The sequence below is a fragment of the Chamaea fasciata genome, unplaced genomic scaffold (genome assembly GCF_029207755.1).
Source record: "Chamaea fasciata isolate MVZ Bird 193981 ecotype frontalis unplaced genomic scaffold, bChaFas1.0.hap1 SCAF_5, whole genome shotgun sequence".
Taxonomy (NCBI): domain Eukaryota; kingdom Metazoa; phylum Chordata; class Aves; order Passeriformes; family Sylviidae; genus Chamaea; species Chamaea fasciata.
The window spans coordinates 20,522,324-20,546,774 of NW_027094090.1; the positions used below are offsets into that span (position 1 = coordinate 20,522,324).

The 24,451-nt window shown below is 35.9% G+C and overlaps 1 protein-coding gene across 1 annotated transcript in view; it reads left to right on the forward strand.

The window, feature by feature from the left end:
• Positions 1 to 24,451, forward strand: part of GRM8 (glutamate metabotropic receptor 8) — a 311,526-nt gene that overhangs the window by 241,225 nt on the left and 45,850 nt on the right. Inside the window, exon 7 of the mRNA XM_066182978.1 lies at positions 5,424 to 5,560. Coding sequence (XP_066039075.1) covers positions 5,424 to 5,560 — 137 coding nt within the window. The remainder of the gene's footprint in view (positions 1 to 5,423; positions 5,561 to 24,451) is intronic.

The following is a 24,451-nucleotide window of genomic DNA, read 5'->3' on the forward strand; positions in this document are numbered from 1 at the left end:
TTTGATACACAATAGTTAATTGTATTTTAATGCACTACACAACTGCTTGACTTCCATTCTCCTAAGTGAACCTTTGAATCCAGGCTTACTTCTTTTGGTTCATAGAAGATAAAGTAGTTTATGTAGAACAGCTCAAAGCATGAAGACTCATCTTAAGTAATTTAATTTCAGATTAAAAAAAAAAGAAATATCAATCCATAGACATATTATTTCAGAAATAAAAGATTTGTATCTGGTATCAAGCTTTATAATGAAATTGGCTCCACTAGAGTTGGAATATTCTGTAAATGACAGTTGTGAGACTTATCAGCATAACCACTTTTCTATACTTTTGTCAAGGTACTGAAGTAACAGGACCTCATAATAAAGACATATTTTTAAAGATTTTCATACGAGAAGAATCCAAGTGCATTGATTTTTTTAGGCTCAGCACTCTTCTTAAGGCTCAGTGCTGTTCTTCATTTAAGAACTTCAATGTATTAATCACTTCTATATACACTTGGCTAGTACTACACATGAATTTGTGGTTTGCAAGTCAATCCACTACTTTTCTACTTCCTGAAATGTAAAGAGAATTTCACTGGAAGGCATTGGCCAAGTGCATGCTGTAACCTCACAGGGATCTAATATTACAGTCTGCAGTACAAGAGGAGATGTTTTGGAATCATGTGAAATGTAACTTGACAAAATAGGCACATGAAGGATTAGGTAGTTGCTGAGCAGCCTCTCAAGGTACATGTTTAAAGATTTCTTCAGAAGAATGTGAATTTTCAAGTCCAGTGCCCAAAGGACCTGTACTGCAACAGTTGCTTATCAGAAAGGGTCTTCCTTGATATCTGTGTAAGGTGTTGAAAATTCAAAAGGGTCCATCACAGCCTTGAATCTGATTTTAAAACCTCATACATTTTACCATTTTTTCCTCTCTAAATAACTTCTCTGGCTATTTAACCTGCATTTTGAGAGCCTCATAAACAGCTGAGGTCACAGAAACATTCTGAGATGTCTATCTGAGGTGCTAGTTTAACACCTAGGGTTGTTTAATGCTGATTGCTGCAAAGTGGGAAGGAGGAGGGAGAATTTCTTTCAGTACCAGAGTATTTCTTTACACCTAAAAATTGTAAATATTTGCTCAGAGAAGAGATACTTATGAAACAGATCTCAAAATAAGTTAGTAACTATGTCTTTATATTAAAAAGCCCCAACTCAACCCAACCCAAACCAAAAAAGATTGGCACGAAGGAGAGATGAAGAATGTAAAAGCTCACACATGGTTTTCCATAGTTAGCCAAGCTTATTATGTAGTCTGGAAATTCTGCCAGGCATTTCTCTTTTAGACATCCAGAATAAATTAAAAATTTAGTAAAAATGGTGACAGATTGAATACAATTACCTGAGTCATTCGTAAGTTAAAATTACATATGGCAACATAACCAGATATAGAATAAAATGTGAAAATGCTCAAAGACATAGTTTCCTCACTTCTCTTTAACTATTTTATTAAATGATTGCTTTAAAAAGTTTTAAAAATTTAAATCAGTGAAATTGTTTTTGAAAAACTAGCCTGCTTTCTATTCTCTATGGTCGTCTACACTAGCATTCTAGGAACATTTATCCTAAGAAAAAGTAACATCTTGGTTTACGATGAATGTGGTTCCCAAATGAAGCTAGCCAAATTCATTCTCTAATATAAATGCCATATTCTGGAACTGTTTGTTGTGGTTTCCCAAAGTACTTTTTATCTAAGCTGGAATTTATGTAGTCCTGACTCACTCCCTCAGGTCTTTGTTGTATTCTGTGTTATTTTCTCTCCACAGTGTGTTAAATTTCAGTTTAGCAGGCAGACCTCAATGTTCAATAAGAGGAGCATTTAAATGCTCTCTGTCTTAAACTTGAACTACGATGCAATTCCCTGCAATGGTAATGATAGAGTATATGTGGCAGTACCAGATATCAAGAGTGCTCAGTTCTGCATATCTGGTTGTGAGAAAAAGAGACACTTGTTTACTTCCATGGCATTTGTTAGAGCACTGTATACTGAATCCAGGTTTGTCTCCTCACATGAGATTAGTTGTTTTGGTCAGCTACAGTGTTTCTCCACATGGTTTATTACGTGATCTCTATACAGTGTTAATCAGTTTTTCCACAGAAGTATGCACTTTAATTTGATGGACTATCCTTCAAAGCATATTTTCTTAGAAAATCTTTTCAATTTGAGGACTAACCATTCTCAAATGCACTGTTCATTCAGATCATTCACCAGGGCATATTTTTCTTCAGATGAAAATAACATTTAAGGATACTAGTTTACCCTTAGTAGTTTGTTTATAGCCTTGAGGCATCTAGTTTTTATACACTTTCATTCTGTCCTTACATTTTCAGGACTCCTGCTACCATCTTGCATTCATTATTTTGGGAACCACTGGTCAAATCCACAGGTTTTCTTCAAATGCCTTTAACTTTGCTTTCCTGGTTATGCAGCTAATGGTTTATTAGCACAATCCAGTCATTCATACCTCCTAGTTATAGTTCATTAAATGTTTCATTCCACAATGGAATATGAATATAATAGGACATGGATTAAAATAATAGTCTCCTTGTTAAAAGAATATACAAGTTATGGCAGCATTGCTAAAACACAATCAAATATACTTTAGAGCAGTTACTATGACTGTTACTGTATTTTTTAAAAAATACAGTAACAAATCTGCTGTTTAACAAAAGGATAGTGTGTTTTTCTCAGTATTAGGGACTGTACATCTTCTGTGACTTATTCCAGCTTTTAGAAAGCCTGATTTTATTAACTTGACAGAGGTTGTTTGACTTTTGCCTCATGAGAAAAATCTTGGTGGACTCATTTGGAGAGGCTGCTGAATATAGCAAGTTGCTTTGTCCCTGTTGACTGTGGTGTGCAGGATAAGATGCTGTTGTGCTGTAGCTGAGAGCAGCATTACACTAAAAAAGAAAGATGATTCTCATCTGGGCTAGTCAGTGTCTTTGTATGTTGTGGTTTAATTCCTGCAGCTGAGCATCACACAGACTTGCTCTCTCCCCCACCAGTTGGGTTGGGGAGAGAACTGGAAGGGTAAAATTGAGAAAACAGGTGGGTTGAGATAAAGTCAGTTTAAATAGGTGAAGCAAAAGCTGCACACATAAGCAAAGCAAAAGGACTTCATTCACCGCATGCTGTGGGCAAGCAGGTGTTCAGCCATCCCCAGGAAAGCAGGGCTCCATCACACGCAAGAGTGACTTAATGCCGTTTCCCCAAATGTCTCCTTCTTCCTTCTTCTTCTCCAGCTTTGTATGCTGAGCATGATGTTAAATGGTAGAGAATATCCCTTGGGTCAGTTGGGGTCAGCTGCCCTGATTGTGTCCCCTTCCAACTCGTTGTGCATCCCCAGCCTCCCCAATGATAGAGTGGGATGAAAAGCAGAAAACACCTTGACTGTTTGTAAGAACTGCTCAGTAAAAGCTGAAACTGTATTATCCACAGTTTTTAGCACAAATCCAAATCAGAGCCCCATACAATCTACTACGAAGAAAATTATCCCAACCAAAACCACCACAAGATATTTCTAAAGCCAGCCATATATTATAAGCTCACATTCTTAGTGCTGAGTATAATAATATTTTAAGTTCCTTTTGGTCTTAAGGGATAACAAGGACATTTCCTATTTGTTCATAAAAATCACAGTTTTTCCATGAGGTCTTCAAATGCTGCTGAGTGGAAAGATGAATTCTGTTGTCACTATAGAGAAATGTTTTGAAGGTTACCTCCATAACTATGTACCAACAACAGCTGAGTATGTGTTTATTGTGTGGAAGAAATTTATTGCATCAACCTGCTGTGTAAGCAGTGAAGAATAATTTCATTGCTTGAAAGATTGTAGACTGGGATTTTTCTTGCCTTTTATTCTGTCAAAAGTATTGGGAGCAAAGCATGAAGAACTTTCCAAAATTTTCTCTTGAGTCTCTTCTATCTTCATGGGGTCTTAAGTCTTTACCACACATAATTTTTGATACTCTTCTTCCATGGTTGCTCACATTCAATTTTTTGCAGCCAGAATTTTTCTGGCAGAACTGTGAAATTGGCTCAGTATTTAATGTGCCACTTGTCACTCGTAAAACACTGTTTATTTCACTGGATATCAATTTTATATGAAAGCTGTTATACAAAACAAGATGTTTTAGAGAACAAAATACTTTATGGGAGAAAGACAAACAGACATACAAGAAGAATTTATGTTGAAATCCTGGAGTGTGTAGACTGCTCCCACTTTTCCTAGCTTTCTTCTTCTTGATAGGTATCCAGAATGTCAAGTTTGTGGTTTTTTGGTTGTTTATTTTTTTTCATTCTATGGAAACCACTCACAGTGAATTTAGTGCCTCTAGGTGATATATTAACATGTGTTATAGTGTAGGAATTTACTATGAACTGGCTATTCTTTTCTTGGATGTTCACATGGAGAAACATGAAAACATTGTGGGGGCATTTTGTAGTGGTTTGGGTTTTTCCCCCAGTAAAGATAAATTTCATCTCCAGTAACTGAAATAGAACATTAGCATACTTGATTTTTCTTTATATATATATATATATATAAATATATATATATAAAAATTTGGGGAAGGGGTGTAATTTTTGAAAAGTCTCTGCAGGAGTGCAGGTCCTTGATGTCACCTTGAGGGAATCCATCAAAATGTGTTTTAATTTGGCTGGTATGGCTGCCAAGGTAGATGTGTAGTTTTCAATCTTTGAACATTTTGTTGATCGAAGTAAGAACAGTGTCAATTTATAACTTCTGACAGCTTCAGCAATGGCCTTTTTTGTCAGGCAGGATCATGTATAGAGGAGAGAGCAACAAGTACAGCTGATGTATCTAATTTATTTTGATAAAATACTATTGCATAGGTGGTCAGTGCTAGAAACAGCATACTAACTGTGTCACAATTTAAACATTTGTATCTCAAGGTCCTTTATTAGTATTGGCTCCTAAGTTGATATTAATAATATTTTTGTACTTAACGGGGGACTTTTAATGTAGTTGCTATTTTTTGCCTACTGCCAAGTATACACATCCTAAATTGAAATTATGTCTTTATTCATGTAAAAAGAAATTTCTTCATTTCTGTTTTATCCTAGAATTTCCTAATGTTCTATAATACACACACAAAACACCCCCAAACAAACAACCAACCAGAGAAAAAGACTGCAAAGGATTGTATTTTAAAGCTATTTTCATAGAATCCTAGGGGTAGGTTTTTTGATGATGTTAATAACATACATTTTGTCTTTGGAAGGTTTTTCAGTTTATCATACTAGACTTGCATTATGAATAACCTGTTCAATTTCTAATCAGTATTTTTTCTTTAATAGATACTTTTAAAATTGCTTTAAACGTATTTATTGCTTCTTAATATTTTTTCAGGGAGTGCTGGAACACCTGTAGTTTTCAATGAAAATGGAGATGCTCCTGGACGCTACGATATTTTTCAGTATCAAATCACCAACAAAAGTACAGAATACAAAATAATTGGTCAGTGGAGTAATCAACTTCATCTAAACGTAAGTACACTCTTTCCCTTAGTATTATCCTCCTGAAACTGGCTGCTCATGGCTTGGATGGGCACACTGTTCACTGGGTAAAAATCTGGCTGGAGGGCCAATCCATCCAGAGATGACAGTGAATGAAGTTACATCCAGTTAGCAGCTGGTCACAAGTGGTGCTCTCCTGGGGTCAGTACTGGGGCCAGTCCTGTTCAATGTCTTTATCAATGATCTGGACAAGGTGGTGAAGTGCACCCTCAGTAACTTTGCAGAGGAGACCCAAGTTGAGCAGTCTCTCCTGGAGAGTGGGAAGGCTCTGTAGAGCTCTCTGGAAAGGCTGGATTGATTGCTATGACCATTTGCATGAGGTTCAACCAGGTGAATGGATGAGTCCTGCTCTTGGGTCACAACAACCCTAGGCAGCGCTTGAAAGTGGCTGGAAAACTGCCCATTGGAAAAGGTCCTGGGAGTGCTTGTTGACACAGCTGATCAGGAGCCATAGTGTGCCCAGGTGGCCAAGAAGACCAGTGGCATCTTGGCTGTATCAGAAATGGCAAGGCCATCAGGACCAGGCCAGGGATTGTTCCTCTGTACTTGGTGCTGGAGAGGCTGCAGATTATAGAATCATAGAATCATTAATGTTGGCATAAACCTCTAAGGTCATTGAGTCCAACTGTCAATCAAACACTGCTAGGACCACCAATAAACCACATCCCTAAGCCACATGTGTGACTTAAAATATCTTCAAAAGTGTTTAAAATATCTTCAATGATGGTGATTCCGTCAGTTCCCTGGGGAGCATATTCCATTGCTTGACCACCCTTACAGTGAAAGAATTTTTTCCCTATTAATGAAATCTAAACCTGTCCTGGCACAACTTGAAACACTTCCTCCTGTTCTATCACTCATTACCTGTGAGAAAAGACTGACCTCCACCTGTCTACAACCTTCTTTCAGGTAGCTGTAGAGAGTGAAAAGGTTGCCCTTGAATGCTACAAGGACACTGAGGTGCTGGAACATGTCCACAAAAGGGCAATGAAGCCAGTGAAGGGTCTGGAGCACACGTCTTGTGAGGAGTGGCTGAGGGAGCTGGGCTTGGTTATTCTCTTAGGTAGAAAAGGAGCTTCAGAGGAGAACTTACTGCTCTCTACAACTACCTGAAAGAAAGCAGTGATGGGACAGGGGAAAATACTCGAAGTTGCACCAGGGGAGGTTTAGATCACACATTAGAAAAAAATCCTTCACTGAAAGGGAGATCAAGCATTAGAACAGGTGGCAACAGTGGTCACCATCCCTAGGGGTATTTAAAAGATATGTAGATGTGGCCTTTAGGGACTTGGTTTAGTGGTGGACTTGGCCATGTTAGGCCAAGGGCTGGACTTGATGGTCATACATATCTTTTCAACCTAAATGATTCTATGGTTCTACCAATTTGATTATGATATTGACATTGGAGAATACTCATTTGAGTATTAAATTAACTTAAATGCTTAAAAAATATTATTTATCCTCTGTCAGTTGGCAGGACAAAGCACTTCCCCTCTGTTCTTGAGAAGACAGTAAAAGATAGCACAACAGCCTGAACCAGATTCTTTATATTTTCAAGTGTGATGGGTTGTGTAGTTATCAGCTCCTTCAGATGATATTTTCGAAAAATTTTGTATCTGTTTTTCCTCAGAGTGATTAATAAGTTAGGCAGGGAAATAATAACTCTTACTTTAAAAAAAATGTATCAGACAAAACGATGGGGACAGGTAAATTGCCGTGGGATTTCAAATAATATGAGAGGATGGAAATGTATTTCATAAAAGACAAGTTTGGATTCTAACCACGTGTGATTTAGTTAAAACATTGGGATGATGAACTACTGCAATAAAAATATTCCTTGAATATAAAGAGAGGCTTTGATCTTTTTCTATATGAATAACTAGGATTTGTATTGTCCCTTATTTCTTCATAGCAGAAGGAATAAAACCACACAATTTACCTATCCTCAGATGGTGTTTTCAATTTCCGTCTTAATGCGTTTCGCAAGTTTTGGGGTAGCTAAGTTCCACCTGTGCATGGAATTATATTTGGGTTGAAAATCGCCATCCCAACAAAATTCAGAGGATATCTTACATAGTATTTGTATGATAGATAGGTATCAAAGGTTGAGATTTTTTTGTGTCCAAGGAACTTTTTTCTGGAAGAAGAAGTCTTCATGCAAAGAGACAAAAAGAAAACTGAAGTTAATATCTTTTCTTATTAGATATGCAATATACTTGAGTTGTATTAGCTATTTAGTTACCTCTGGCAATGTGAAATACCGGTGTTGCTTTGCTAAAGGCTGATGAGAAGGACAGCAGAGTGAATTGATGATTAAATCCACCAAAGCAAGTCTATGCAGTGAATTCAATCAAACCACAAAAAAGGTTTCAAATATCTCTGGTTTTCCATGTGAAAGGTTCCTGATGAACAGTAACAAATACAGTGTAGGAAATATTTACAAATTATTCTCCTGTTCAGACTATTTCGCAATAATTATCTGAGTGCTATCCACAATAACTCATTTGATAGCTCCCCATTTTCATCCACAGCTGTTAAACCACTTTAGCATATCCACGATTTAATATCTGTAACTACTTGTCAGGGACTCATTTATTTAGTTATTCTGCCCAAATAAAAAAATCCTACCAACAGAAGCTGTGTGCTGCAGATTGTGTGGCAGTGTTATTTTCCTTCACTACCCTGATATCTGTCTTTTGAAAGGCATGAAAGAAAAAAAAAAAGGTTAAACAAATTTAATATTAAACATTAATTTCTGGAAAATACTACGGTTAGATCCTTATCATAACTACTATGGAATACATGCCAGATTTTGATAATTTCTACATTTTTCTGAAAAGTTAGTGTTTATTAAATGAACACAAAAACTAATGCACACATTTTGCACAAATGCTAGTACTAACATAACAGTTATATAGTAATAGCTAAAAGCTACCTAAAAATTTGCTTCAATTTTAGTTCCATTATGATCTGCCTTTTTCTATCTCCCCCTAGACTTCTAAATTTTTCCTTAAGACTGCAGATTTTCAGTCCCATTATTTCTGCCTCATGTATATATACTCGGGGGAACTCTGAAATATGATTGGATTGATGGGTACTCATACTACTGAAACCATACCATGCTAACCACATTGACCACAAATCCAACAGGAAATATCTTAGATTGCCCCTCATTAACTCTCATTAGTTAAGGATGTGTTAGAAGGTTGTTTAGCTCTCTTTTTTCACCTCCATGAGCTCACGTGCAGTTGATACAACTGGTTGTTCAAACTCTCAGGCAACCTCTGTCTAGTCAGTGGGGTTGTGAAGATAAGAGTGGGCTGGCACAGCTCCCTGCAGTGCCAGCTTCTGCTCCCAGCCTTGTGTTAGGGCCTTGTGTTAGGGTCCTGCTCTTGCTCCACCAGCCCCTGCTCTGCTGCAGACCCCCTGCTCACATGGGCCAGGATGCAAACAGGCACACAGGGCTCTCTCTCTTCCTGTTTCTACATTCACTAAACTCTCAGCAGGTGTTGATGGCAGTTATGACAGATGATGATCTGCTGTGGCAAAGATGTTGCCTCCTCTCACTAGACAAAATATATTAAAACCAAGTAATCTTTTTGAATGATTGTCAATACTGCAGATCATCATATTGCAAATTAGGAAGTGCTTTTGATTGCCAATGAATCATAGGGAACACAGTGGATGTTTTCATTAGTTTCTGTGAAAACATCTATATTTATTGAAAGTGAAGCAGTATTAAGATGGCAGAGCAATTTTTAGCCTGCTGCTCTTTAAAGGAGATGCTTTTAAAATATAATGCTTTTTCCCTTGTATCCTTTGTCCTCTAGTTTCCTTTTAATGAAGACACGTATAACTATGATTTTTAGTGAGTATTTGTAAGCTCGATAGCCTCTGTAGATACCTCTGCCCTGGTTTTTACAGATATTTCTTCCTCAAATTGTGTGGTAACATGTTGTAGCTATGATGTATGATTATGTTCATCTATACAGCTGGTATTGTGCTTCAGAAAATTCATAGTTTCTATTCATCTGTTTATTTTCCCTGTCAGAAAAATAAATCATGAAAGTATCAGATTTTTAATACAGTTCAACCCTTGGAACAATTTATGTAAGACAAACTGGAACATATCTTCCATCTAAATAACTTAATTGAAAGGTTTCCCTTTTCTATTTCTTATCTCATCATTCTCCCTACTTTTCCATTTTCCTTTTCTTTAAGATGCTCTTTGCTAATCTATATCAGGTTTTGGCTGCAGGTTTGTTGTCTGGGCTGTGGCTTCTAAACTGGTAGCCAGCCCCAGTCTGTCTCTGGCTCCTCACCACCCTCAGGATTCAGGGTTGCTCTGCTGATGTCTCTGGCTCCCCAGAGTTTCACTGACTCTGCAGGATCCATGTCAAGCTTCAGACTTGTTCTTTCTTGTTGCAGTGCTGGTTCTCGCTTTGGGCGGAAAGTTCTGACTCTGGCTGGATAAAGCCTCTGTATCAGGCTCCCTAAGGGGCTCTTTCTCAGCAGGCTTCACCTGCTGCAGAGACCCTTCCAGCTGTGATGCTGGTTTCTTCATGGAGACTTCAGTAACATTAATGCTCTCCTTTATGTTAACTGACCTTTTAAATTTCCTCTGAAGCAACTATAGCTTCCAGATACAGACATTTCATGGCTACTGATCAGTGCTACTCTTGTAATTCTTACAAAACAAACACATGAAAATGCTGATACAGTAGATAAATTAAATTAAGAAGCAATAATGATCTTCCAAATTTAAATTTTTTCATGATTCCTAAGTTTGAATAAGGTATTTCGATCTTTGACAGACACAAGGAAACTCTGAAAACAAATATTTAAAAATGTCCAACAATACTCTCGAAGAACTTGATTGTCTGGTTATTCTGACCATGTAAATCTACACCTCTTTCAGTGAAGTCCTTTTACTCTCCAAGATTTCCTGACTTTAAGTGATATTAATGTACTGGAAACAACCAGACCTTTAAAACTTTAAGTATGATTTTAAAGGAAGAAATGATTGCTTTAGAACTTCTGCTCATTGATGATACATTAACTATCAGTGTTTTCTGTTGTTTACTTTCATAATTTTCTTTTATTCATCAGTAGAAAATGATAACTTAATTTTCAAGGAAGTCTAATAGTTAAAATGCTTTCTTCCAAAAAAAAATTTCTGTTTTTTATAATGAATAAAAATCCAGGCAATGGTAGATGTTTCTGCAAAAGTTATGTTTTATTCATATTGCAACAGTATTTTGCATACCAGGTCACACGTAAAAGTTCTCTATAAATGTGTGGGTTTAGCAAGTTTGAGCTCTCAACCATGTAATATCTGTACAAGGAAAGTTGTTAGAAACAAGCTTGCTTCTCCTTGCACTTATGATTTGAATTCAAGTTCTTTTTATGATTAATAATGAATTCAGCCTTAGAAACCGTGTTATGTATTGCATGTGCTGTTATAAGGGCTGGTCAGAGATGTTGACTGGTGGCTTTTGTCAGTGGCAATAGATTGAAATAGTCCCAGACCTAAAGTTTTAATAATGAGTTCCTGAGTTCCTTTCCTTAGAAACCCATTCAGTTTGTTCTGGTTCTTTCTGAACATCTCTTTTTCTCCTCTTAAAAATGCTCCATCTTTGAAGCTAAATACCAGTTGGAAAAAGGAAAGTTTAAACATTAATGAGTTTTAAAAATCTAATATTTGACTTTAAAAAAAACCCCACACACGTATTTTTAGATACAGTTTGAAACAATCTCAGGTTGCATTTCAAGCTTATACATTATTTTGGTCTACCAAAATCTGTGTTTAAAGACCCAAATATGAAAATATATGTAGATCTAAATCGATGTTCTTCCAAGTTAATGACTTTGATTGATGAGTCTTCTGGCAGACACAATTATTGATGATTTCAAAATCACACATTTAGCTGATGCAGTTAAAATGCTCCAGTGGATATCAAGTTACGTGATAGCATTCCTTAAGAAGATTCCAAAGCATGTAAAAACCCTGTATGTTTCCTTGGAGCTGTTCAAGGCTAGGTTGGATGGGGTTCTGAGCAACATGGTCTAGTGAAAGGTTACCCTGCCCACAGCAAAGGGGTTGGAACTAGGTGATCTTTCAGGTTGCTTTGAACCCAGGCCTGTCTATGATTCTGTGTTTCAAGTGAAAACAGTGAATTTTAAAGACAGAATTCACTTGTATTTTTTTTGTTGTTTGGTTTGGGATTTTTGTGTGTTTTGTTTTGTTTTGTTTTTCACCAGAGCACAAGAGTTCTGTTAAAATAAAAAAGAGACTTTATAATAACAGATTTCTAATGTTCTCTTAGAAATAATAAGATGCATAAGATTTCGAATTTATGGAGTGTATGCACTGAGGATATAAATGACTCAGGGGCATTCGTTTTTCCATAATGATCTTGATTTATGATGAAAACTATAAATTAAAATTACACTGATGTGATGAACTATCAGAGAGACAGCCAAAACCATCATAAGCCTTAAGCATAGTGATTGGTGAACTAGTAAAAATTGGGAACCTCACACTGACAGTGAGCTTCCCTTCAGGCAGCTGGATCATAAAGAGATTTGAATCAGTATTTGATTTCTCTTCTTTTCTAGGCCTCAATGTCTTGTATCTAATACTGAAGGAAACCATCAACACACAAATTAGTCAATTATTTTTGGAAGTTACAGGTTCAAAATGCATTAGTTCTCTTTCTTGTGACATGGTAAAAGAAAATGACTCAAAAAACTTCTGATGTTTTCTGTAATTGTATTAAATAAATTTCAAGCTTTGCTGTAGGCCACTATATTTCATTAAAGAAGTCAGAAAGCCTCTTTTTTTCCTGTGGTAGCTTATATAATTGATAGATGTTTTCAAAATGCTGAACCTAAGCCCTGTGTTTAACAAAAGAACACAGTACAGTGCAATACACAACAAAAGCACTTAGTGCTCTATATGATTGTATCTATAAACAAAGTATGACAATCATATGGCCTGCAGGGTGTTCTTCTGCCTGCATGTGACAGGGCAGTAGAGTTCAAACTTTCATTCTAGAAAACCCATGTTATCTGACTGAAAATTGTTGATGCTGGGTTAAAAGTAAAACTCAACGCAACAAGCAAAAATGTTTTAGGTTCTTCTATTCTTCTCAAAATTATACTGCTATCTTCCTTTATTCTACACATGGCTGAAAATAGAAACTATTATGGTTCTTAGACTAGTTAGGTTTCACAAATCTAGTCCTGATCTTAGCACTGCTCAAGTAGTATGACTCAGGATTTGTTCTTCCCTACTGCTAGTGTCTTAGGTCAATATGCAAATTGTATCTGCTAAGGACCAATTCTAGATTAAAAAGAAAAGTCAGCAGTAGGCTACGGTAGATGAGAAGTGGAGACACAAAAAATACAAGAAACATGGCATAAAACTGGGATTTTATGGTATTGAAAGGTTATGGCTTGTATTGATATAAAAAGCTTTGTAATGGAAATAGGCTGAATACAGATGTTAAAAGAGCATTAAATGATTTTAAGAAGTGTCCATATTAGACAGAAACTATTTCAGACATGACTGAAAATCAAAATAGAACCTGGTCTCAAGAACCAATGACCTTAGAAGAACCCAATAATAACATCTTGTCTTCCTTCTGAAGTTTTTTACTTCTTTGGTCCTAATAATCTTTTTCCCCCCTCAATGAAATAGACTTCTTGACTGATGCTCTAGAGGAAAACAAACAAATAAAAAATAAAATGGATAAAAGATAGCTGCTGAGAAAATACCCTGAAATTTGATAACCATTTTTTCTTCATTAGAATGATAGTAAATTGCTGCAGCAACAGTCTCTGCTTGAGAGTTAGGATGAATAGTGACTTTTTCTCACCTTGTCAGGGTGAGTGAAAGTCAGGTTCCTCAAATGAAACATGAAGTTGCGGCTCTATGTTTGGCTGTGAATTTGTCACAGGATTCTTGAGTGGGTGGTAGATATTTTATAGCTTTTTGTGTTCATCCTCTGTAAAAGTGGTATGATTACAGTGAATTGTTTTTTTGAATAGCCATAACTAACAGGACCAAGAGTATTTCTGTTTTTTCAACAAACTAGAAAGGAATGACAAGCATAGCACTTGTGTTTTAAAATATTCTTTTCTCTTTCACGGTAAAAAAAAAAAAAAAGGTGTGCAGTGATAGAACAATAAAAATTCAGGAGCTTCTAAATGAATTCCTGAAGAGTTTTGCATTCATATATGGGACTTCAGAGCAGGGTTAGCTACTCCCCTGGTACAAGCTAATGTGAGTTTTAGCATTGACAAACAGCTACTTGGCAAAGCAGGTATTTTCAGCAGGACTGCAGCAAATTGTTTTGTGAGGTTTCTGTGTGAAACAGAGTATGAGCAGGTTCCTTCCCCAGCCTCTTCCCCCCTTCTCCTTCCCCCCCACCCCAGAAGTTATGTATGTCTTGTCATTTGAAAACTAAGCTGCCCTTTAAACCTTGCAGCAAATTGTTTAAAAGTCCTTAAAAGCAAAATGTGTAGATTGAATGATTAAAATAATTATTGTTCATTTGTGTTGTATAAGTTTACCACTAAATTAAAAATCATTAAATGGAAAATGAAAAAGGCCTTCAATGGTTATTATATGATGAAAGAGAATAATCAGCAGTTAGGAGAACATTACTGTAGGATTATTTTTTTCTATTTGTTTTGCTGCCATTCTCTTAATCTTGCACTAATATTATTTTAATTACTTTAGGATAGTCATCTAATATTTATCCAGGACTTTTCATCCTGATAAATCCCCAAACACTATTTAAAATAAAAATAATTAAAGATAGGGAATTAATTATTTTCTGAATATCCAAAATGGTATCACTAGATTTAGTGGTGATGTCAATACATCTTAAGACAGCGAATGAAGAATGCATAGCTAATTTAATTGTAACTTCAGCTCGCAGTAAACAGATTTACTGTGAATATGTCAATAAAATACGCTTGAAATGAGTGGGTTAAAGAAGGAGGATTGAAGTGCTCTTTCTGGTAGCTGCAGGAATTGAAGTGAACTCGCCTTTTATGGAAAACTTAGCCATAAAGCTAAGCAATAGCTTTGGAATGGTTAACTGATTTGCATCACCAGAGGCCATTGCAGCAAGGAACTCCTAGACCTGTGATGTAATTTATCTGTTCTCTTACTCAGTGCTCTGAGCTCCTTAGCAGAACTGTGACTTCACTTTGAAAAGTAAAGTAGCAGGAGAGAGTCCAGCTGCAAGCAATTATAATGATCAGCCATCTAAAAGTATGCCTTTAGGGAAAGATTGAGCAAACTAGGGTTGTTTAGTCTGAAGCAAACTGCACTGAGGGGGGTTATCTTAATCTCTTCCAATACAGAAAGGATTATTCAGGAAAAGAACAAACTGTTAGGCATAGTTAATTTGGCTATTAGGAGAAGTAGTGGATTTGAATTACAGTGAGAGATATCTAATGCAGACATGCTGGAAGATTCTAAGGATGAGGATAATTAAGTACTGGGCTGCTCTAGGAGGCTGGACAATCTCCAGCACTGTGGGCTGGTTGGAGCAGGTGAGTTGTAAATATTGATTTTGTATAAATGATTCACATAGGAGGCCATAACTTCTAAAGTTTTCTGGCTTTCATTTGGTTGGTGGGTTTGACCTGCTAATAATCGCCTCAGAGGCAATGTCCTGTATCCCTTAAGTAAATGCTAAGAGGCATACAAACAACTGGACTCCTATACTTGGTTTTGTGAGTGAATACAAGACTGTGTCTTTAGCAAGACATCTAGAAGAAAGCCATGAAAGACTTACTGAGTTATAAACCTGGTTACTTATTTAGGATCTTCTTTTGCTTCAGGTTGTGCATCACTTAATGGAAAAGGACAACTTCTCTACCAGTTTTCCATTCACATATAGGACTCCGATTTGGACTTCTTTTTTACATGCTAGATGCTTAATATGTCCCAAACTGATTTAAGTTCCCTTATATGGGAAAAGACAGCCTTAAAGAATTTAGCTGCCGAGAGAATACATTGATGTTTTCCTATTTTGCTATTTATTTAGCCTAGTTACGATTTTTTTATTTGTTCTCAAAATATTTAGTACCTGAAATCTGCCTTTGCATTACAGAAGACAGCTAAAGGGATCTCAGGAGACTTTCTAGCCCTTGGATAAAGTTAACATCTTGTACACTTATGTTGTTTTAGGGGTGAAGATTTTGCAGCTTCTGAAGGCATTGTCTTTCATTTTTTAGCTACCCTTAAGTCTCTGTCTTATAAATACTGAACTTTACTCCTTATTGCTATAATTTAAGCCTATAGCTCATTTTATTCAGTGTACATCATGCACATCCTCATCCTTTTCATGTATTTGAAGACTGTTGTTTTACCTCCTAGGCTATGTTATTTCTTCAGGCTATACAACAGGAATTTGTTCAATTTAGTCACATAGATTGTGTTTTCTAGACGTGCTTCTAATCTTTGCAGATTTCCTCTGGACTCCCCATTTGATTCTTCTTCAAAGGGAAACACAATGACCTAACCTTCAGAAAGTGTTCTGACTGCAGTCTCATTAGTGCAGAGTACAGGAGAAACATCATTTCATGTAGTCAAGAGTGGAAAGCAGAGGGGGAAGGCTGTTGTATCTATCTGCATTTATCTGGCATTTGCCCCTTTTGCAGCAGCACGACATTAGTTCAATGTATCACAATCTACTGGAGCCCTGAGATCTCTTTTTCTTCTGAAGAGCTGCTCCCTCCGTCCTTCCTGACCCATAATGTACTGCTAGTTGTCCCTGTTAAACTTTATGCTTCATTTTTTCCGACTCTGAAATAAGTTTTCTGACCTTTTCCAGTGTTGCTGCCCAAATCTGATCACCATATACTCTGTTCTATGATCCAGACAAAATGAGTGGTTATTGCAAATATTGAGTAATAGCAGGGTAACAAAAGACCTTACTAGACCACACCCAGTTCTATGCCTTCCATTCTGACAGTAAATCAATTACAAATTTTATCTTTCCTCAGCTTTCTGATATAATTTACACCTAGCCCTTAGGGGCTAAATCTGTTTCACTAGGTTGCTTATGACTGAGAGTGTAATTTGAGATGTTGTCAAAAATCTTTCTAATGTTAAGATAAATGACACCTGGCTGCTTGTCTCTCATCCACATTGCCTGTTACCCTCTCACTGAAGGAAATGTGACAGCTCATTGATGACATATCCCTTTTGGCTACTACTTGTCTTGCTTGTTTTCTCTGGGTTTTTGAAATGTGTTTGTTTATTTCTTTCAGGATTTTTCTTGGAATCCAAGTTAAAGTGAATGATGTATAATTCCCTAGCTTCTTCATTCCCTCCCTTTTCAGAATGTAAGCACTAGGTTTCCAATTTTCAAATTCTCCATACTTCCCATTAAGTCTCAAGGGCTTTCTGTCTACTTAGATCTGTAAATATTATAAAATAAATCCCAATATTTTCAGTCCATAGAAGACCTCTCACCTTCTCTCATTTTGAAAATCCTCACCTTTATTTCTTTAGTAAGAAGTATTTTTTGGGGTTTGGTTTTTTTCCCCCCCGACTAAACATGTGTGCCATTTTCTCTAGGCTAAACTTCTTTCTCATGCTTGTTTTTTTGTTCCTGCCAGATCACTAGGTTTCTCTGCAGAATTTTAAATTTAATTATTGACTCTTCATTCTAAGTAACAGCACAAACTTGGCAGCGAAAGATTTTTCCCTGCTGCTTGAAATCTCAGTAAAAAATACAGTCTGTTTTCTGCTTGTTCTGAGTTAGTTCAGCCTTTCATGCTTTTTGTGTATATGGTTTTGCTACCTGCCTGGAACTGTGTTTAAAAGGCTAGTGTGACTTCTTTTGTTTATGCAGTACTGAAAATTCAAAATCTTACCATGAAAAGATCTGGCTCTTCATGAAGAAGATCTGGAAAATAAGATATGTGCCATTTAACTGGGAAACCATCTTAAGGTAGAGTCCTGGTGTTTAGGAGTTTGATGTATTTCAGGGTATCATGCACTACAGATTTTCTTTCCTGAAAACAGGTTGGACAAATGTGTCAGGAACAGTTCAGGTGTTGTGCCTTTTTTTTTTGAGACAAGTAAATAAATTTGATCCCTGCAATTCAGCTGAGTTTGTCTGTTCCTCTCTAGGAGTCAATGAAGGTTGCTGAGGTGAGGCAACTTTTCCCAAAATTTCAAGTGCTTCACTTTGCTGAATTTTTTTTAGAAGCTAAGATACACAGGATATTTTGGCTCTGTTTTATGTTACTCTTTGAGAGGTCAGTGATGAACCAAATGCCTTTGTGCTGTCTGTCTTAATGTTGTTTGTGCTTGGATGTAAGTTCAGTAAATAGAAACAAAATTGCCCTGATTTCTTCTTTCAGTTATCTCATTAAAAATCTTTTTTGGCAAATTTCCTCAGAAAGCCCCTGTTTGACAGTATGAGATGGCTGCTGACTATCATGCTGATCTGTGTTGCCTTCTTGGTTTTAGGATCGTCTGTTCTGTATTCTGCCAATACTCTGCTCTCCTTTATCTTATAGTTTGACCGTGAATTCTTTGGGATTGAGACCATAATTTTTTTCTTGTAGAATTGTACAGCCCTTAGTACAATTGACATTTTGGTCTATGAGCAGTGTGGGAATAAAAAGAATATATTATCTGTGTGTTGGTATTAATTTGTAGGAAGGGTTGTTGTGCAGGATGAAATTTAGAGGCATTCATTTTTCATTTCCATGTGCACAGTGCCTTTTGCTCTGATCAAGAAATAGGAAGTAGATTAAACCATTTTAAAATAGTGAGGGAGAATTGAAACTAAAACAAACTTATCAGTATATTTTTCTTCATATTGAACTTAAGCTTTTTGTGATTGGCTAATTTCTAGTTTAAAAATAATTAAATATTAAAGATAACAAAAACTGTGACAGGTCATCCCTTTAAGAAATAACTTATTAGCATAACAGTACTAAACTTACTGGGCTGAACCAAATCAGCTGAAGGTCTAGCCCAGTACATTTGTTTCACAGCCCATCATGAAGGGGTTTGGGGACAACAGCTCGTTTTGATAAACTCACCTTTAACCAATACAATAATTAAAAGCATGCCATGGTGAATATTTTTCATTAAATGATGGGATTTATGAAATAATCTTAAATAAAAAAAAAGAATCTATATTAAGTCTCTTTGAATTCAAATGGCAACTGTTCTGAACCCCTTGTGTTCCTTTTGTCTATGCTGAGCTGTGAAGTGGGGAAGAATCTGAGGACCACTGGGGTTGAAAGGCACCTGATACGGATTGGAGGGAAATAAGGTAGCTATGGAGCACTAGGCTTGGGAAAAGCCAACTCTTACTCAGGTAACTGTAGCTAAAAGAACTGGATTTGGGAGGGAGCATGTTTGTTATGGGTATTAAAGCTTTTATCAAGAAATGCAGCTAAGCTATTAAACTAGGGCCTTGGGCAGAACTGAGGAGATTCTGCAGGCACGAAGAAAGTGATGTCAAAATACTCTTTGCCAGAACTATGCTCCTTTTCTTTTCTCAAAGCACTAATTTTTTTAAGGTATGCTTGCAGGCTATTTCTGCATGATCAATTACAGGAAGAAAAAAAAGTACTTTCAAGCATTATGGTTCACATGGCCGTAGTACTAGAACTGATCAAAACCAGTCAGTTGACAAAAAGTGTGATGGTGGAAGATTTCCTGTCAAAAGCCCATTTATTTCAAATCTAAATCTGACCAGTTTTTGGGGAATTTAGTTAGTTAGTTTGTTTTTAATTTGAGTATTTGTGAACATAGAATCATAGAATAGAAACCTAGAAACATAGAATCATCTTAGTTGGAAAAGACCTTTGAGATCATGAAGTCCAACCTATGACATAACAACATCTTGTCAACTAGACCACGGCACTTAGTGGCACATCCAGTCTTTTCTTAAACACCTGTTTAATTATATATGTAAAACTACGGTACAGTCTGCATTTGGCAGCATATAATAACTTGAATCCCTGTGTATACATCATGAATTTTATTTATAAATGCTCATGAAATTCTCGTCAAGTGCATGTCAGGGACGTGTAAGGGCAGCAAGGACCTTTAGGTAAGGATATGCGATAGAGATTGTTTATATGGAAGTGCCCTCATAAAGAATAACTTTGGAAACCTGATTTTCAGTCTGACACATTGGTACTAATTTTATGTTTTTAAAATATAGAAAGTAGACCACTGAACGAGCTTTCAAAAAATCTGAAGTCTGCCAGTATCATCTAGAATAGGATATTTCCATGGTGGTGTGTTTTGGTTTGTTTGGATTCTTGATTTGTTTGGGGCTAATTTTTTTGTCTCCTTTATAAATAAAGTGGCTATCTTCAGAAAAATGTGCTTGAAAACTTATTGTGGTCCATGCTTTCAGTAAAGAAAAAAAAATGCATATATTGAATAGAAGTGCCTACTTGATTTCTGTAAATTTCCATTTGGTGGTTACACAGTGCAGTAACAGTAGCTATTTGTTTGATGACCTGCGAATCATTGCACTTTGTGCTGTCTACTCCCCAAGGCATTTGAGAATAAAGTGATGTTTCCCAAGTATTCAACCCCCATTAATGTTTCCTGTTTGGCAAATTGACAAAGGTATTACACTGCAGCTCCTCCTACATTTGTACCAAGTATCTGCTAGGGCCAGCAATTCTGAAAGAATCAGAAGAAACCAAATTATGGGAGGAGAAAAGTAAAAGTAAAAAAAAAAAAGGAAAACAAAAAAAATGAAAAAAAACCCACAAAAACCAAAAAACTAAAAACAACAACAACAACAAAAGTAATATAGATCCCAAGCCATATAAAAGCTAGCATTTTAAGACTGTATGGCACTAATAAACACTGTCTGTATATTGTCATACCGTGGTATGATTATTCCCCCTTCGAGGTTAACACAGTGTGTTCCTCTATGTAAGTATTCAGCAGCCATGAATTATATGACTTAATTAGTAGGGTTGGTTTCATTGAGGTAAAATTACTGTATCAGTATCACTAAGTAACGTAATTGCATTAATAAAGCAAGGCAAGTATTTAAACTTTTCTATTTATGAACATAAAAGTCTTTAGATTTTTTGTAGCATTCTTTTCAATTTTTATATATTACCTTAGAGCATCCTTCCCTATAATTATTTTTCCCTATGTGAGAATGACTTATTAATGTGTTCAGAGCAATAAAAACGCATTCTCTTTATTTTAGTAATTCCAGAGACTGGTGATACTGCCGTTCTGAAAACTGGAGATGACAAGAAAGATTATGACATGCTGAGAAAGCACAGAATTATGATGATGTTTTTGGTATTGATTCTTTGAAAAATATATTGCTCAGTTTTAGAAGTAAATGTTGCTTTAGTCAAAATTTCTAAACTATAATTGTTGGAAAAAACCCCTTCTAAACCTTAGAGATGATCATTAGTTATATCATCACTTGAACTTTTTACACACATTTTCAACAAATTGTCTTCACTCCTGTATGCATGATGGCTTCCCTCCAGTGGACTGAAAAGCTGAGATTCAAGAAGGTTGAATATTTTGCGCAAGGTCATGGACTCAGACTATTTCATAGCCATATAGACTGTGTCTTGGCTTAGAGACCAAAGCTGCACCACTAATAATATCAGCTTCCTTTCTTCTTGCCTTCCTTCCTTCCTGTAGTCCAGAACATTTTATATCGTACTTGCATAAAAAAAATTGTACATACATACATGTAAATAGTATGTAAATATTCCAATGTAAACATTCAAATAAAAATTATGTTACATTTAACTGTTTTCCCCTTTAAAAAACCTGTGAGAGAGGTAAGGTTTCCTCTTTGTTTACCTAGGAGGAAATTTGGACAGGTGGATTTACAGTTAGGAGAAACCAGCTTCCATCTGGATTCTTGCAACAACCTGTTGCAAAAATTATTTGTCTTGTGGTAGTCAGACAGATCCTTTAATACTCATCAAGCTTCTCAGACTCCTTCTCAAACTCATATTAGACTGCAATAATTTTCAACCACTACATTGTAAAACCAAAGATATAATTCTGTGTTCTTAGCAGAACTGTTGGAATATCTATGCCTAAAATTCCAAAAAATGACATCTCAGTCGTTAGGAAATACATCTGTATAGAGTGAATGATATAAATTACAGCAATTATGGCAAATTTGGTAATGATAGTGATCTTGTACTGGCATGGCAATCTGGAGTAATTCTCAGTTTTGTTTTATTTTGTTTTAATTTATTTTAAATTATATATATTTTTTGTCATTGACTTATTTGCCCTCTGCACATGCCTGCTTAAATAGATGCAAGTTTAGTCTGTGGGTAAAGCTGTACCAAGCTTTTCTCAAGTGAGATGCATCTATCTGGCAAATGGAATGTAATGATCATTATATTTAGACTCATAATGCATTCCTTTAGTTGAACCAGTTTCAGTTTAATTTTGAATTTTAATGGTTCAGATTACTTGATTGGACAAGGTACATTAAAGACTTTAACTTTTACTGTGAGAATAGATATATAAGACAATTTAAAAATCTAAATACCAGATGAAGCTCCCTTAATTCATTCACTTGCTCTGCTCCTTTGATGGACTTTTTTGTCAGAAGGTAAATACTTCTAGGAACTTGCATTACTCTGTCCAGAGCTCACATAATTCCATTTGTTAAAATAAGATGATTAAACATTAATTTTTCATTTTTAAAATTAATATCTGGCTCTCAGATTTGAAAGAAAAATGAAAATTCTTGCAAGAGGTAATATAGCATAATCAGAAACATTTAAATATTATCCTAGTGATGAACTCTGAAAAACCCTCTAAAGGTTGTCCAGGTGTCTTTGTATTGTTCATGGTTTGCTGAATTAAGTAAGTTACAAGTTTCTCCATGATAATTAAGAACAGGAAACAGAGTAGTTTTGTACATACATATTGGACACATAATTCCGAAATTATATTTTACCTATTAATAGCATTTTTGATCAGTCTCCTTCAGTTGCGGAGGGCATTGCTAAATGAATGAATTGCCTGATTGTTGGAAGGATGTGGGTTCCAGGAATGTGAATGTGCTATTTGTACCATATTATGTTGGTCTTGTATTTTTTTAGCCGAGCTCTCACATCATTAATTTTTTAGCTCTATTATTAGATATTAGAGGAAATTGTGTTTGTAATGTTCATGAAGGACAGAGGTGTTTATTTGGTTTTGAATTAAATGGCATTTTGTCTGTATTTTAATGGTTTAGTGAACTGTGAATCTTAATGCTGCACATTAAAGCAAATTGCACCCCCATCAGGAAGCTATCTCATGTAGAGACACTTTTTATGTCCATTGAAATAGCAATGACGCCATTCTCTTTTTTGTATCATGATGCATTTCATAGAAAATGAATACACATCTTACAGACATGCTGTCAAAGTATTTCTGATGTTTTCATCCTGGTAAGTATTGGAATAGTAGGAAATGGAACTGCATCTTAGAGAAATGTGAGGTATTTCATGATAGCACGTCAGCCTATCAGACACTTTCCAAATTCAGAGAAGCTAGTCAAATAAAATTGAGATAATGTTTAAACCATTACTAATAATAGATACAAGGCTAGGCTTTCCTAGTCCAGCTGAGCTAGATGATGTCAGATACATTTAGCAATGAACTTTGCCTTGTAATATACTGTAGTGAACCAGATCTGGAAGATGTCACATGAAAATGAGGTGACAAAATAAGTCTTCCAGAAACCATGGCTACTGAACAATCTGAGATCGGCTCAGCCTTGGTAGGGTCTGAGCTTTATAAAGAAGGCTGCAGACCCAGGCATTTTAATCAGTATGAGCTGTAGACATGCAGAACTTAATCCTTTTTCAACGTCAAAAAGCACCTTCTTTTCTGTGTTTCTTTTGTTTGACTTTGGCCTCTTTGACAGTTTCTTTCCCCCATGAGAATTTTCTTTAGAAAGTGTGCCCAAAGTTAAGATCCCTTAAAGTTAGTTTTGTAACATTTAAATTTCTGGATCACTTTAGGGCAAGTTTTTCAAAGTATTTATATTGTGAAAACTGCAGATGGAAGCATAGTGGGATTTTCAAAAGCAGTTAAACAGGCAAGACACTTAACTCTCATTTAAATTAATTAGCTATATTGAGCAAGTTCCCCTTGGCACTTTTGAAAGTTCCACTGCTAAGTGTTTATGTTTACATAAAAAAATTATGATTTTCAGAAAAGGATGAGCATCCGGCAACTCCCTTTAAGCTTGACTATTACAGGTTTTCAGTAGTTCTGAAAATTATAATTGTCCCTTGTTCTGTGTTCCCAAATGATCCTCCTTTGTTTTGTAGTTCCTTAACACTTCCTGCTGTCGTTTATTGTATAATCTCAGAGAAGAAGTAGCATCAATAGTACTAGCTCATTGAGAGAAAAAATGGGTGAATCTTCTGTACAAGTTCAAGAAACTGGAATCTTTGATACATACAATCTGGGAAAAAAATTGATAGAGATTTAAGACTATTGTAATTATGTTTTGTACTGCATTTTCTTATTACTTTTATCTTATGCAAAATAGTAGCTCAAAAATACATTACAGGCAAAGACTACTGCAGGTTGTGGAGTGCTGGGAATGAGCCAGATGACCAGAATTAGTATAGCTTTTCAGTTATTAAGGTCTGCATATACAGAAACACTTAACAGGTTTGTTCAAGTGTAATAAAAGCACAGTGCTCACTCTGAGATAGAATTTCCCCTGCCCTATCCTCTGCTTCTACTACAGTGTTATCTAAGTAGCAGTCTGAGGATATACACACATCAGCATTTTGGTTTCAACCAAGAGTCAGTTTATGAAATGATTCATTAAT